At 42.4% G+C, this 16,578-nt stretch overlaps 1 protein-coding gene across 1 annotated transcript; it reads right to left on the reverse strand.

The window, feature by feature from the left end:
* Positions 1–489: 489 nt before the first annotated feature.
* Positions 490–13,334, reverse strand: prep (prolyl endopeptidase). Its single transcript, XM_050058610.1, has 14 exons — positions 13,137–13,334; positions 12,704–12,778; positions 8,973–9,106; positions 8,763–8,893; positions 8,268–8,477; positions 7,904–8,025; positions 7,684–7,789; positions 7,111–7,302; positions 6,795–6,992; positions 6,476–6,579; positions 5,257–5,488; positions 4,248–4,379; positions 4,001–4,157; positions 490–1,615 (listed from the first exon to the last, which is right to left on the reverse strand). Exons 1-14 carry the CDS (start codon positions 13,272–13,274, stop codon positions 1,321–1,323), a joined length of 2,226 nt encoding a protein of 741 aa, XP_049914567.1. The 5' UTR covers positions 13,275–13,334; the 3' UTR covers positions 490–1,320.
* Positions 13,335–16,578: the final 3,244 nt, after the last annotated feature.

The raw sequence follows: 16,578 nt of genomic DNA on the forward strand, positions 1-16,578 counted from the left end.
CACACAGTGGTAAACACGCCCCTGTCCTGAGTTTTTGGAATGTGCTGCAGGCATCAGATTCAGAATAAGTGTATATTCATAAAAAAAAACTAACCTTATTAGTTCAAACATTAACCATCTTGTCTTTGTACTGTATTTAATTGAAGATATGTGGAAAAGGATTTGCAAATCATTGCATTTATTCACACTGTGTCCCCACTTTTTTGGAATCAGGGTTGTTGTTCCTTTATGAAACTGCTCAAAACAAGGACTGTGGATTATCTTGAGTTACAGAGTCATGATTTTTGAAACAAGCCGAGTGCCATCTACTTCCATTATATTAGAGAGAAGGCAGACATCTCTATGATCGATATCTCCAACACTCTGCAACTCACACCAAAACAATCTAGACTGATAAACAGCACCACAGGTAAGAGGACGAATATGTATTTTTAATTTTAGGGTGAACTGTCCCTTTAACATCGCGACAGAATAAATGGGCATGATGACTCAGTTTAAAAAGTTGTTTATTGTAGTTGTGGCATTGTGTTTTGTTCCCTGTAAAAGGCAAACAATCAGCACATGTCAAGAGGTAGAAATCATTATCAGTCTGAAAAAAATGCGGGGACTGACATTTAAACACACACACACACACACACACCACACACACACTCAAACACACAACACACACACACTCTTTCATGCATACACATAATGCAGTTTTTTGCAAGTTTCTCATCCACAGCGATACTGTCGACTTGCACGGTCATCATTTGCACTATACTTGTACATGCTGGAGTCATTCAACATCCCACAGCCTCCATTCTGTGCACAAACGTTAAATAAATAATAAGCATCGTGTTGAAGCCCCCGGAGGACGCAGAAACCAATCTCCAAATAAACTTTTGCCACTTTGACCTCATGACTGTGACTGCTGATTGGCTGATTATTGGAACCGTGAAGGTACCCCCTCCTTTTACACACACACACACACACTGATAATGTAGTCATTCTTTGTTTCATTACATGGCCGACAGGAGAGGGTATGCTAGCTGTGAGTGCTGCGTGTTGGCTTATAGTTGTGTGCAGTTGCAGCTGGGGCAGATGAGTCTGTATCAGGCTCACGCTGAGAGGGGGAGGGAGGGGAAGATAATCACAAACAAAGACAGTAACAAAAGATGTAGTAATGGTGGCTGGGTAATCGTGAGTTAAAAGATCCAGTACTGTGTCGGTGTGTTATAAAGAAAGTGTAAACAGCTGGTATGAACAGTATTCCAAAGATGATTTGAGTTAACGTAAGAAAACAAAACAAACCCCACACACTTTAGCAGGAGGCCCAGGTTATTTCACCCAGGAGATTTTGAGACAGCGAGCGATAAAGGCGTAGGTGTCGGCCACCTCCTGGATGACCTTGCTGGTGGGCTTGCCGGCACCGTGGCCCGACTTTGTGTCCACAAGGATGAACAGGGGGTTTGACTGCTTGGTGCTGCGGCCCACGATGTGCTGCAGGGTGGCGATGTATTTGAGGGAGTGCAGGGGCACCACCCGGTCGTCGTGGTCCCCTGTCAGGAGGAGCACCGCAGGGTACTGGACCCCGTTGCCTTCTGGGACGTGGATGTTGTGGAGCGGGGAGTATCTGGTGAAGAGGAGCAGATGGCTTCTTCAAAAAACCTCCAACCAAGTGTTCCAAAACCCAAAAATACTCGACTGACTAACACATGACAAAGACAAGCAGCCAGTTCTCACATTTGAGGCAGAAACTAGAAAATATGAGGTATTTTCCTTAAATAATGACTGAAAACTATACAAGTAGCCGCTTATTTAAGGAGCAGTGCGTCGGATTTAGTGGCATCTGGTGTTGAGGTTGCAACCAACTGAATAACCCTCCCTTTCCAAGCGTGTAGAGAACCTGCCTTCAGGTAACTTAAAAACACAAAAGGCCCTCTCTTGAGCCAGTGCATGTTTTGTCTGTTCTGGGCTACTGTAGAAACATGGCAGGCTCCATGGCAATAGATTCCCCTTAATCCTATACCACTGCTTCCCAACTGATCCAGCCATGGGGTCCAGATTTCTCCTTATTCATTAACTTAAGCTCCACACAGTTTAATACACTCAGAGTCATACTTGCCTTTGGCCATGTCATCAAACTAGTTTGCTGTTTGTGTTACATAGCTGTCCAATATTCACTTACTCTACAACAGGAAATGGCAAATCAAAATGAAAGCTCTGTGCCGCAAATTAAGTGTGCTTTACAAACTTGACACGTTCTCGAGTCTTTTCAAAATAGACCCACAGCTCACTTTTGGACCGCAACCCACCCGTTGGGAACCACTGTCCTACACAATGCTCCGAGTTTGTGTTGATCAACTAGTAAATTCAGTCAGTTTAATCCACTCGTACCCAACCTGGGAGTATGGACCCCCAGTAAGGGTCACTAATGCTTCATGGGGGGGATTGCGATGCCTTCTTGATTTTAAGGGGCGTGAGAAAACTTTTAAAAAGTATACACACTAGGCCTTTATCTCAGCNACTAGTAAATTCAGTCAGTTTAACCCACTCGTACCCAACCTGGGAGTATGGACCCCCAGTAAGGGTCACTAACGCTTCATGGGGGGGGGGTGCGATGCCTTCTTGATTTTAAGGGGCGTGAGAAAACTTTTAAAAAGTATACACACTAGGCCTTTATCTCAGCATCATTCTTTTCTCTGAAGAAAACTAAATGAAATCGTTATTTTTAAAGTTTAGATTATTAGTCCACACATAAACGCAACAGGATAAGGACAAGGTGAAGAGCTGAGCACAAGCTACATTCACGAAGTCTTCACCCCCTGCTAAACAACCTCGGCCTGCATTAGTTAAAGTAACCAAAGAGCTAACTGAACAACGGTGAAGAGTCAGAGAGAAGGAAACATTAAATCAAAAAAGAAGCCTATATATTATGCATAACTGTTCAAAATAGACGCAAAACTCATAATACAGACAGAGCTGTATAAAAAATCCTACAAATATTGGAAATAACTCACCTGAGATGCAATATGACGGGAAATAACCTGCTCAGAATTCATAATCATCGCTCATTTTGCACAAACTCTCTGCAGTTGCTGTACAGTATATCAGTTGTTCTGTACTGCTATTATTATGCATTAAATACAACATGAAATATCTGTAATACATGTCACTTAACTCAATGGTAGACAGGTGGTCCCTTAATGAAACAGGTTGGGAACCATTTGCCTGACAAATTAATCAACTAATTATTTCAGCTCTAATGTTTGTCATAAGGTTTTTTTTCCGGTGAAATCAGTCAGTATTTAGTGAATTGACAAATTTGTTTCTTGATGTGCCTTAATATGAATTTCTTTAACCTAAAGAAGTGTTCTTCAAATAAAGAATCTTTTGCCACTGTGTGGGTAACTTTGGTTCTTCTCAAGCCTTTTCCTGGCTCAAGTCCGATGTCACAGCTCAGTCATTGCTCTTAATTAGGTCATTAAACACAGACTGTTGCTATTAGATATGTAAGTCAGCGTCTCCCTCGCTGTTTTATAGCAGGGGTGGAGCAAAGTCCACCTCCGCCTATATCATAAAAAAATCAATACACTTTTATGAAATAAAACATTAACCTTCAGGGGGATAAAAGCAGAGGTGCTATTTCACTCAGCAAATACTATATATATATATTTAATGAGTGAGCAGGCCATTGTCTAATAACATTGATCACAAGAAAAGATGTGTCAGGATCTGGGTGGTTTATCACTGATGGTAATGTCGCAGGGAAAACACGGTCATTAATATTCTTTTGTGTGGAGACATTAAAGCAGAGGAAACCACAGGACCTGATGGTGTGGGCGATCAGCATTCAACTCATGGAAATAATATGAGCATAACCTAAATTAGTGTCCATACAGAGATGAGGAAGAAGCTACCGACAGTTGAACCAGAAATGCTTCAGTGATGTAGTTTATATGTTTTCAGCACACTCTGTATATTTACATTACTGCTGACATATATTCTGAGCACTTACTTGATGAGCCATTCAAACTGCTCTTTGTCTTCAGAGCAGCCAAAGTCTGTGGTCCAGGCGTGGCCGATGGTGAACTTGTGAAATTTCAGCATGTCCATGACGCCTACCTGAGCGACAGCGCAGCCGAACAGCTCGGGCCGCTGGTTCACGCAGGCCGCTGAGAGAGGAAACGCACAGTCAGACACACCAGGCACTGATGATACATTGTTTGAGGCTTCATCTGAAAATGATCCAGCAGCATACGCACCTACTAGCAGGCCACCGTTGGAGCCTCCATTTATAGTCAGCTTGGAAGGAGAAGTGTATCCCTCCTTGATGAGATACTCAGCCGCACACTGGAAGTCCGTGAAGCAGTTCTGCTTGTTGGCCAACATGCCAGCTGAGAGGGAAAAACACAAAGTATGTAAATGAGGGGTTTGTGCTGGTGTTATTTTGAACTAGAAAAATGCACCAAGTATAGAGCAGGGGCCTCATTTATAAACACTGCGAACGCACAAAAGGAGGCCTGAAAGAGGCGTACGCCACTTCCCAATCAGAAATTATGACCTATAAGAAAAGACTTGATGGGAGAAACTTTGACCCATGCTTACTAACATCCTGGAGACAGGAAATGTGCGACGCAGATGGTGAGGTGGCAGCCTGATTGTAGAAATTGTATCATATTTTTTGGTGCACACCATTTTTGGCTTATGTTTGTATGTACACTTATAGCATGGATCCTATGCATTGCTTTATAAATGAGACTCCAGATCTCTACCTGGCGTCGCGGTAGAATTGTCCCTCCTGGTTCCTAAACAAGTCAAGATGGCTGCGAGGATAACATGTTGGTTATGTAATTAATCTACAGCTACTCCAGTTCAAAATGAGACCAAGCTTTTCTATGGATTTCAAATTTTGAGCCACAACAAATGTGGCCTGCGACAGACTGTGAGGCTTGTTGTTTTTGGCCAAGATGATATCCAGAAAAGTTTTTCTACATGACTTTGTTGAGGACTTGCAGCTCCTACTGATCAATAAAGCGCAGTGAGGAGTGAGGAGTCAGCAGTCAGCGACAGTATAAAACAGTCAATAAAACAGGTTATTTAACAATTGTATATCACAAGAGGATCTTGAGCATACAGTCATACATGCGCCCACAAAATATTAGACTGATTTGTCTGCCATGTTGCGAGATTAGCTGCAGACAGAAAGACACACACCACACGACCAAATGCATGATTCCCTCCAGGCAGATAACAAACAAGATGGATGAACACCTTTGTGCCAGGTCTCCCCGTACTCTCCTCCTCCTCGAATGTTGGCAACAGCCAGGACTCCCCCCAGATGTCTGACAAAGATGAGTCGGGAGACGCTGTAGCTCGGCGTGATGGAGATGTTGAAACCACCGTAGCCGTACAGAAAACCTGGATGGGAGCCATCCAATTTGATGCCCTTCTTGTGAACGATAAACATGGGGATTTGAGTGCCATCCTTGGAGGGATAGAAGATCTGGCAAAGACATAGAGAAAGACACACCATCAGGAACACAAACAGGAGTGGAAACAGTGCCAGGAAAAAAAACAGGGAATGGGTATCTTAGACACACATGGGAGCAGTGAATATCTTTATGAGGGTTTGTCTTGGTGCTAATGAGGATTTAGCGATGAAGCTATTCTTGAATCTTCGTCTGTCCTTGTGTCTGAGGCGGATGAAAGGAGAGGACAAAGAGACTCGCAAACAAAAGTCTGTCCTTGGTGCTTATTTATACTTTTAGAATGTTTTTGTTGGGATCACTCAGCTCAGTGGGGATAGAACAATAAACCAGACTGTGAGACGCTGCGCTGCCAGAAGCTTTACTGCCTTGCATTTAAAATAACATGTCACATTGAAAATCTGTATGAAGACGAGTTGAGAAATATGTCTTTCGCCAAATTTTAAAATCCACCAGTCGCATTTCAACAGACTGGAATGATTTGTCCTCGTCTAGAAGCACATATCTCCTTTAGCGTCGCTGGGAGAAGAGTTATCAGGAAAGACAATGAAATGACGGATTTTCTTTCTTACTTCCTATTTCTTCACAATATTTTTGACCAAATACCCCGATATCGATACTGTGTATTGCTGGTACTTGCGGTTATTCCACAGGCTAGTTAATAACATGTCGGGCAGGAAATCCAAAGTGTGGGATCATTTTGAGAAGGTGAAGGACGAACCCAAGGTGATATGTAAACTCATCTTCATTGGTCGACTACAAACATGACGTATCATCTGAAACATGGAAGTAGCTACATGCCCATTAGCCGACAGCGTCATTAACAGGCGGCTCGCTCAGTGTGTGACGTGCACTTGTAGATAAAATATAGGCCTATATTAATGAAGGTTCATTAGTACGGTTTTGTATTTGTCTGTATTGAATTAAATATATTGCACAGCCCTGTTAGAAATCATGGATATTGTGTCTACAAACAAAAGGAAGCACTGAAATGTTGTGGGTACCTGGGTGGTCTGGTAGTCAGAGGGGTTGAAGCCTTTGACAGTGACCTCTCTGAAGATGTGGGGCTGCAGCGGCTCCTTCGTCAGGTCGCAGTGGTAAATGATGGCTGGACGCAGGAGAAGAAAACGTCATTTCATTTGTTCTACAATCTTTAAATCACTTTGACAATATGTGTTCAGTGCATGTTGTAGCACTTAATGCCTCAACTCTTAACTAACATTATTTTCTGCAGCAATTAAGTGACACAGCGTCTATTACTACTACACAACCCAAGCAGTTATCTAGTTTATGTGTAACACTATGTATTTAGCGTCCTCATACCCGGGGAGAGGAAGGAGGTGAAATAGTAGAAGATCTCAGAGTCCCTCTTCCGCCCTGTGAAACCCACCACGGAGCCCACGTCGAGAGGGAAGGTCCTCAGCTCCTCCCCCGAGCTCAGACGGTACATTTTCAACACATTCTTCACGTCGTGGAGGAAACACACAAACAGGTAGCTGGAGTATGTACAGGTGGCGAACACTGCAGGGAGAGACACAGCCGAGAAAAGACTGAAATTTGTATTTCAGGTGACATCAAGAGAGATTCCACCACCCATTCTTTATACTTTAATAATCACAGGAGCGTTGCAGCTGCTCACCAATAACGTCCTTGTCATGTTGAGGGATGAGCTCTTTCCAACTGCTCTGAGCTGGAGAGGCAAAGTCGATGTTGATGAGGCGGTAGCGCGGGGCGTCCAGGTTGGTCTTGAACGTGAACAACGTGCCCTCGTTGGTCACGTACTCGTACTCGGCGTCGAAGTTGTCGATTAGCTTCACCCATGGCAAAAGTCCTAAACATAATGAGTATTTTAGTCTTATAATGCACTAGTTCCCAAGCTGAGGGTCCCGACAGCCACTAGGGGTCGCTGAAGCGCCACAGGGAGTTGAAAGGCCTTATTGATTTTAAGGGGTTGAAGAAAACTTTACAGTTGGCTAAATCTCAGCTTTTTCATATCTATGAGGAAATCTAAAAGAAATTGTTATTTTCAAAGGTTAGATTATTATTCAACATATAACCTTTAGGAAAATCCCACAGGATGAGGGCAGAGTGAAGACCTGAACACAAGTTATATTCACAGAGCTAAACAGTCTTGTCCTGCTTTAGAAAAGTACGCAGTTAAAACAACCAATGAGCTAACAGAACAATGACCAAGCGTCAGGGGGTAACGTACCTGTGATACCCTGAGGAGTGGTCTGAAGGTCACAATACCACAGTCTGTTGACCGGATCACAACCTTCCCTGATAGACAGCAGCACGTAGCGCCCATCGTCTGACACCTGCAATATATATGCAATCACTAAACCCTCCCTGAATATCAAATCACGTGCACTCTACTGAAGTCATTTTGGTTTATGTTTTGGAGCAGGGGGAAAAAAACCTGTCTGGCATACCTCAGCTCCTCCCATCCATTTGGGGTGGTCAGGAAATTCGGCGCACAGCACGTCCTCAGACTGCGGAGTCCCCAGAACGTGGAAGTAGAGCTTCTGGTGCAGGTTAGTGGAGGTCTCAGTGCCTAGGAGACAAATCATTTTACGTTCAGCATCGCCCCCTAGTGGCAGCAAAATACAACTTGTCTGATGAGAGAAGTAAGGACATGTGAAGTGGGTGGGTGTGGACTGCGGAAACAACACTGATGCATCAGAGGTGTGGGAGCAGAGGAAGCTACAAACCAACTAGCTAATATATTTTGTTTTCATGCTAAGGGACAGTTGTGGTAGGATTTGAACATGCAACCTAACACCGTCTTGCCCTCACCGTCGCTCTTGCCCTCCTGCTCGGGGTAGGAGTTGTAGAAAAGCCCCTTCCCATCATGAGTCCAGGACATGCAGCTAAACTTGACTCGCTCCAGGCGGTCCTCCAGAGGCTTGGCGCCTTCGACCTGCAGGAAGCGGATCTCCACCCAGTCCGAACCGCTGGCGCTGGTGCCGTACGCCAGGTACTCCCCGTCCTCAGAGAATGCGTAGCCTTGAAGCAATCAGAGGAGCAGAAACAGAACGTTAACAAAGAGTCATTAAACATTCTTTATTTAGCTGTTGATGTGGATGCTATAAATAGAAGGCTATTTCTGGATATGAAGACAACAGAGGATCGAAAGTCAGCTGTTATTACCATATCAAGAATCTATTATGTCAAGGCAGAGGAGCAGAAATGCAAAAGATGTCCAAAAAGCATTAAAGAATGATACTAAAATAATAAAAGACGTAATAAAACACAGTGCTAGTTTGTTTTCACATCAGTCTCTGTTGATACCTCGCAGGGCAACAGTGCCATCATCAGAAAATGTGTTAGGATCCAAGAAGACTGTGGGCTCAGCGTCCAGACTCTCCTGCACGTACATCACACTCTGGTTTTGGAGGCCTGTGTTGTAGAAGTGAAAGTACCTGAAAATGAGGTGAGACAGTGTGAAGTTAAATAAATATTTTCACAGATGTGCCGTAACATGACTGTGTCGTAGCTCACCTGTTCCCCCTCTTAAAGGGACAGCTATACTTGGGGTAGTCATACAGCTCGGTCATGCGCTCCTTGAACAGGTCTCGCACCTCGCAGCGCTCTAAAAACGGCAACGTCAGCTGGTTCTGAGCCGTGACAAAGGCCTGGTGGAAGATGACACAACACAGACAGGTTTTACTCATCCACGTATTGTAATCTCTGCGGTCAGTTCCAAGAAGCCGATGTACTGATTTATCCGAATACCTTTGTTGAGTAAAAGCAGGTGTTTTTACATTACGTTTCAGACTACAGGGGGATCCAGGTTTTACTCAGCAAAGTTATCTAGATCAGTCAGTAAACGGGCATGTCGGGACATGCCCCTAGTCATATCGACAACACTTATGGGTACAATGTGTAAGATTTAGGAGGTTATATTGGCAGAAATGGAATATGATATAATAAGTATTTTTTCTTTAGTGTATAATCACCTAAAACTAATAACTGTTGCGTTTTCTTTACCTTAAATTGAGCCGATTATGTTTACATAAGGAGTTAGTCCTTGTCTATGCAGATTGTCACATTGCACCGCCAAGTTTCTATAAGGGGTGGGAATCTTCAGAGGATCCACAATACAATATTATCACAATACTTAATACTTAAGTGATGATACAATAATATTGCGATAAAATACATTGCGATTTAACAATGTATCTAGTGGATGCTCAGAACAGACAAACCTCACTGGCTTTAGATGTGACTGCTCAGGACCTTTCTTGATTTTGCCTCTAAATATAAAACAAAACTACTTTATTTAGTGTTTTACTGGTTTAAATCATTGTATCTGTTTGTTTTGGAAAGGAAGAGACCTCTGCAGATAATTCAGGTCTCACTAAAAACCTCAGAAACGTCTGGATCTTAAGTTATCAGAGAGTAAAGGTGAGCACACATTAGCAGGTGCTGGGCTGGCGGCTCGTCTCCGACAGAAAACAGCACTGGAGAAACAATGATTTTTTTTAAAATACAAATACCCTTCAGTCAGTGTTTTGACTGGTTTTAATCACCTGAGGCCTGTATTATAAAGCAGGATTTGATGTTAACGAGGTAACTTCTGGGTTAACTCTGGGTTTTCAATACTACAAAGCCGGTTCTCTTTTTACTGGGATAAATCACTGTGATAATTTATGCTGAACAGCTAACCTGCTCCGGAGCAGGTTGATTTAAGAGTATTGGATCACACAGGGCGTAGGTGGCTTAGTGGTAGAGCAGGCGCCCCATGTACAAGGCTGTTACCGCAGCGGCCTGGGTTCGACTCCAGCCTGTGGTGCTTTGCTGCATGTCACTCCCTCTCTCTCTCCCCCTTTCACACTTATCTGTCCTATCAATTAAAGGCAAAACTGCCCAAAAAAAAACCCAAAAAGAGTATTGGATCACAGCCTGTCAACACCCTGACCTCTGATCAATCAGATCACTTAAGAAAAAAGTATCCCGACATGAGTGAAAGTCCGGAGTCTCAGTTTAAAAACAGTAACCTATATATTGTTACAGGTCAGTAGAATCATTTCATTGTTTCAGAGCTCTATTTCGGCTGGTTTTAAAACAGGGCTTCTCACAGAGAGATCATCTACAACACTAAACACATGATTTTGGCTGTATAACTTCTGCAAAATTCATTTCAGTCCGCAGTGACAGTGTTGCTATTTTACACCCCGATTCCATCACTGCAGCTCAAAATAACATGAGACACCTGTGTGATGAAAACTAGCATAAAAAAAGCTAATATTTTATTAGAAAACTAATCCACACACTGTTAACTGGCTCCCATTATATATAAAACATCTCGGTCAGACAGACTCATCAGTCATTAACGAGACTACTTTTCCACTCTTCACTTCAGCAGCAGAAACAGTCTGACATCCCTTTAAAGTGTTTTATGTGACATATTCAGAGTAGTGTTGTCATCTTCCAACTAAATGGCAAAAAATATTCTATAATGATGTCACATAGTCGAGTGATACCTAAACCTGATTTAGGTCTTGGCTGACTGAATTTTTGGATAGTGTTTTCAATATTTCTGCATCTTCAGTTACAAGATTACAGAGTATCGTTTGCATAACGGGTCACTGACATGTTACGGTCTCGCAGTTGCAGACACTTTCAGTACTGTTTCATCTCATATCATATGAAGCAGCCTACTTCATTCATGGTTCTGATGATTTAGTTGGCACCCCTGCCTCTTTCACATGAAATGGCTGGAGAGGAAAACCCAGAGTTGACTGAACTAGTTGATAACCAGCTTTGTAGTACCGGTTATCCAGACGGCCAATGTTAGGGTCAGTCAATTTGAACTTGTTTCATAGTGCAGTCCTCTGGTTCATTTGTTTTGGAGGATAACTCTGCTCCCAGTAAAAACCTCCTGAATAGGGCCGTAACGGTACGTGTATTTGTGTCGAACCGTTCGATACGCGACTTTCGGTTCGGCACGACCCTGTACCGAATTATTGGGCGCAGGATATTATTTTATTTTATTTTGTTGTATTTTAATTACGTTTTTGCGAGCCGAGTCTGACAGTAAATCTCCGCCTTCACTTTGTGCAGCGCATTCTCGCATTTTGACAACATGGCAAGTGAGCCTGACAAACCTGAAGACCCACCCGCAAACCTTAAGTCCTCTGTTTGGGAACACTTTGGTTTCAGGGTAAAATACGAAGATGGAAATAAACAAGTGGACAAGACAAAAGCAGTGTGCCGACACTGCAGAACAGCGGTCGGGTATGTACTTGGAAACACGTCTAACATGCTAACGCATCTAAAGCGACACCACCCGAGTTTGAACGTTAACCGGCACGACTAGAAAAAGCAATCTGGTGCAAACTACGATATCGTCGTCGTTTAAAAAGAAAGAGCGTTTCCCTGACCATCGCGCTAAAGAAATAACCAACGCCATTGGAGTTGAGTAAAATTGTTTAAGCTGCACTTTAGATATAAGCATGTTTTGTTTACTGCACTTTAACAAAGTGGGAAAGCTAAGTAAGTTCCTAGTAAAACTGAATCTGAGCAGGCTTTAAAGCTGACCAGCTGCACTATACTTTTTATTTTAATTGAGTAAAACTGTTAAAGCAGAAATGTATATTTATATTTTTCATTCAAAAAATGTGTTAAAAAAACAGCAGGATTTTATTTTTCACTTTTATATTTCTATTTTCATTCAAACAATGTGAAAAAGCAGGATTTTATATATATTTGTTTCATTCAAAAATTGTGTAAAAAGAGTTAACTGCTGTGGTGGTATGTTTTAATAAGGTTACCAATAAGTAAAGGATATTTAATAGTTGTCTATTTTTTTCATTACTGTACCGAAAAAAACCGAACCGTGACTTGTGTACCGAGGTACGTACCGAACCGTGATTTTTGTGTACCGTTACACCCCTACTCCTGAACAATGAACGCTGAAGGACTTCTGATCGTGAGAAGTTACACTGGTTGCAATCTGCAATCTTTACACTTGATGCCACTAAATCTTACACACTGTTCCTTTAAGGCTGGTGGTTATAAGTGCATTTGTAAGTGAATACATTACACAGCCAGCACCAATATTTGATTAACAGAATAACAAAAGTGACTTGTGTCAGTTAGCACTTATAAAACACGAGATAAACAAAATATTAGCACAGTAACACTTTGACACCAAATCATGTGTGTCCTCAGTCTGTAACACACTCACATTATAGCTAAATGTATAGATAAACAGAAATAAGGATTACCTGTGTCTTCTCACTGTCCGGGTCCTCCAGCCAGCTGTAGGGATCTGGTACTTTGGTGCCATGATAGTCATCCATCTGTGACAGGTGCAACAGCAACGTTATTGACAGCTGCTAAGAGCTCAACTAGCTAGCTAGGTGTGGCAAAAAAGACAGACTTGTGCTACCAAGCTAGCACCGCCAGGTTGGTTAGCAACGTTAGCCACATAACAAATGTACTAATTAGCTTTATATATGAACTGCAGTGAGTTAAGGCTAACTGGGAACCACTGCCCATGCATTTGTCAACAAAGTCAAGCTGGGTTGACAGAGCAGGCTAGGCTAACTTAGCATGCTAACAAAGCAGGCGCTCACTTTAATGAATGAAAAAGCGTGATGATTAAGCACCCCGGCTTATTAGCACGCTAGGCTAAGTTAGCTAGCAGCATTTACTTACAACTGCATCGTCGCGGTACGCCTGCGGGTACTGGAAAGCCATTCTGGAGGTCAGTTTTCGGGAACTGCGAAAGAAAACAAGCTGCCTCACAGACTGAAATAATGGTTTTGAAATGACCCTGTGGATCCTGTAAAACATCAACTTAAGGCGCTGAAGCTTTTGGCAGAGAAGATGCCCTGCTTACACACAGCCAACGAGCACTTTAAAGACAACACCGGTGGCTACTGGGGGAGCAGCCCAGATGTAAGAGCGCCCTCTATTGGCAAGACATGAGAACAGGTTGTCTGAATAATGACAGGCAATGAGCACTGGATAGTGAGCTTTTAAACTAAGTGGTGCACTGTTAACAATATTAAACTAATTTACCATTCTCTTGTTAACATACATGCATACATGTTGTGTGCATGATACCTGTAAAGAGCTTCTGTTCTTTCAAGCAAAACTGGAGGCAGAGCTATGCAAAGGCACTTTCATAAAACTGCAGCAAATATCAAAGTAGGGCTAAAAATTCTATTGTAATAATTTTGACAGATGTTGCGATTGGAATATTAGTCGTGATTTTAGAGGAAGAAGATATATTTCATTAATCCCTGAGAGGAAATTCCTTTTTTTCACTCTGTTGTCATATCCTCCTGAGACCCTACGTCCTCATACAGGGACATTACATTTTGGGTACCTAAAACTACATTCTACTTAACTTATGGCGCATTCCAGGCAACCCGTAACCCGTGTTTTTGCAACCTTCTACCCATGAAAGTGCACTGGAACGGCAGTCAAACCTGTAACTTACCACCCGCGAACTCGTACCACATCGATGTACTCCCAGTTACGTTCACTGACCTCACACAGCCCTCTAAACAACAATAGCAGCACCCATGGATGCGGTGCTGATGCCGGTGATACACGGTGAGACATAGACAAAAAATAACATTAGGGAAATGTAAAGTAAATTTGCACGTTGTCATCAAAATGATACACAAATGATTATGTACTCGCTGACAAGAAATACCTTTTGCTCAAATGAGCAAGGAACAGGCACCTTTGGCGATAGAAGTGATTGTAAACAAACATAAATCCCGCATGGTCCGACTTGTTGGTTTGGCGTGAATTGCCTGGAATGCTATGAAGTCATGAGTCGTGACTTGAAGTGGCGACTTACGGGCTCAGAAACTTGCCTGGAATGCAGCATTAGGCCTGTTGTCCTTGTTCGTGGACACTTTTTTGTGCCATCTAGTGGCAGTAAGAGCACAATACACCAATCCATGTAGAAACAAGATGGCAGCCATCTCTGCAAAGTTTGTCCGCAGCCGACACAAACGTGGACAAGGCTCAAAACTTGATCACATTTAATGGTTGAAACTTGTTTATTTATGATTAATTACATTTGTAGTTTGATACAGCAACAGATTTGACCAATGTTAGCAACGGTAACAGGGTTAGACACTGTTAATTAGGAAGTACTAGATTGAGGACATAAGGATTTTATCATCGGCTCGTCTGAGGACACTGAGACTTTGTTATTGTGACGTTTGAGGATGTAGGGACTATTGTTGACAATGATTCGTTTTTTATACTTAACAGGTCCGATTAATCCCAAATAGCTAGGAGAAATTAAAAATGCGAACCAAACAAGAGTTCGGGTCTCAGAAGGATGTACACACACAGGCCCGAAAAGATGCCAGATGTGGGGGAAGCCCATGGACGGGTGCCTTGAGTGGTTGGGGGTTCTGTGACTTGCTCAATGACACCTCGGCAGTGCCCTGGTGGTGAACCTGCACCTCTCCAGCTACCAGACCACGCTCCATATTTGGCCTCAATGGGGACTTAAGCCAGTGACCTTCTGGTTCTCACCTCAGGTCCCTATTGACTGAGCTACAGCCCCCTCTAAATTTAGTGGAAATGGTAATTTTGCATTTGATTTTTAATTAAAAATACATAAATCTGATAATGACGTAATTTTTGCTGGGGTCTGAACCAAACAAGTATGTTCCCTTACTTCTGGAATACAATTTTTAGGCCGGGGCATCTTGGCCTAACACCACAATACCTTGCTCTTGAAATATGGATATTGCACTTTGCCATATTACGATTTTGATAGTATTTCCATTAATCCTAGCGGCCTCATTTTTAAGGTTAATTTAGGAAAAGCTTACATACATGTTTGAATTTGAAAGGAAGGTTCAGAGGTTCAGTCTTTTGCATTTTAAGCATGAGCCAACATGACTAAATACCAGCCCTCAAACAGACGATGGATGACCTGTAATAATTTGTTCCGGAGACATTCTTAGCCAATACTTTGGGGACAATATCTAATAAATTCATTAATTATCTGATTTTAAATAGCACTGGTTTAAGTAACTAAAGTTTAGAATGACACTTTCAGATCAGAAAATAACCTTCAAGATACAGTCCAAAGCTCAGCTGCGTCCCACCTCACTGTTGTTGTGAAACTTCACTGTGAACACTCAACAGTTTTAACGTACGCAATTTTCTACTTATAGAAACAGAAATAAATCGATGACGAATCTACTAAATAAAGCACTTTCGGTATGACTAAGGCCCATATTTTCCCCAGTAATCGAGTCATGCAAAGAAAACAGTGAAGTAGTAAATAGTGATGCTGCATCTTCAGCTAAAGGTTATCTGAGTCCACTGAGAGTCTCCATCATCACTCTTATCTACATGACAGAGGAGGAGGAGAGATCAGCCCTTCACTCCTCTTTCTTTCTGCTCATCATCCTCCCCTCCCTTCCCTTCCTTCCTCTCCTTACTTAATCAATCAAAGCTGATCTGACCGTCATTATCACCGGCACCTACTATTGCACAATGAATGATAGCACGAGATAAGGCACATTGACTTGGCACGTAACTTGAGGAAATGAGTGGATTCGCTTAAGTGTGTGATTAATTGTATGTTTTATCAAAAAAGGAAGTCAGGGATCTTTGGTTTTGTTTCGTTTATTTTGTGATATGTAAATGCAAAAGTCTGTATTCTCAATTGACGTCTATATTACTGAACAGTTAGGCAGAGAGGCCATGTTGTTGACTGTGCTGTCAATCCTCTGTGACGCCACGTTGTGACAAAGTCACTCTACAGCTATGCAGATAAGAGCCTTGAGACAGGTTTAATTACACGGTCGAGAAAGGAAACGCATTGTTTGGATACCACTGCTGATCATACAGTCAGATGTCTTCAGGAGATTCCAAAGTGTTGTTACTTTCAGACTTGGCTCAAAGCATCAGAGCTGTCACCGCTGAGAGAGATTTCAGACGCAGACAAGAAGGGTTTTAACTATCATCTCATGGCTGAAGGCATAGTGAAAGTCAATAAAGAGAGGAGCTGCATGTAGGCGGAAGAAAAACAAGACACCTGTGTTTTGTTTTTCTGTGCGAAGGAAACATAGTTGGTCTTCTGGCCTCCTCTGATAGACTTCTGGTAGCT

This window comes from Epinephelus moara, chromosome 12 (assembly GCF_006386435.1).
Source record: "Epinephelus moara isolate mb chromosome 12, YSFRI_EMoa_1.0, whole genome shotgun sequence".
Classification (NCBI taxonomy): Eukaryota; Metazoa; Chordata; class Actinopteri; order Perciformes; family Serranidae; genus Epinephelus; species Epinephelus moara.

What these genes read in the sequence shown, in the direction of transcription:
- prep (XM_050058610.1), bottom strand. Translation starts at nt 13,274, where the DNA reads ATGTTTTACAGGATCCACAGGGTCATTTCAAAACCATTATTTCAGTCT. An exon ending in ACATGACAAGGACGTTATTG is followed by an intron (nt 6,993 to 7,110) that starts GTGAGCAGCTGC and finishes CTCTCCCTGCAG; the next exon opens with TGTTCGCCACCTGTACATAC. An exon ending in CTGACTACCAGACCACCCAG is followed by an intron (nt 5,489 to 6,475) that starts GTACCCACAACA and finishes TGTCTTTGCCAG; the next exon opens with ATCTTCTATCCCTCCAAGGA.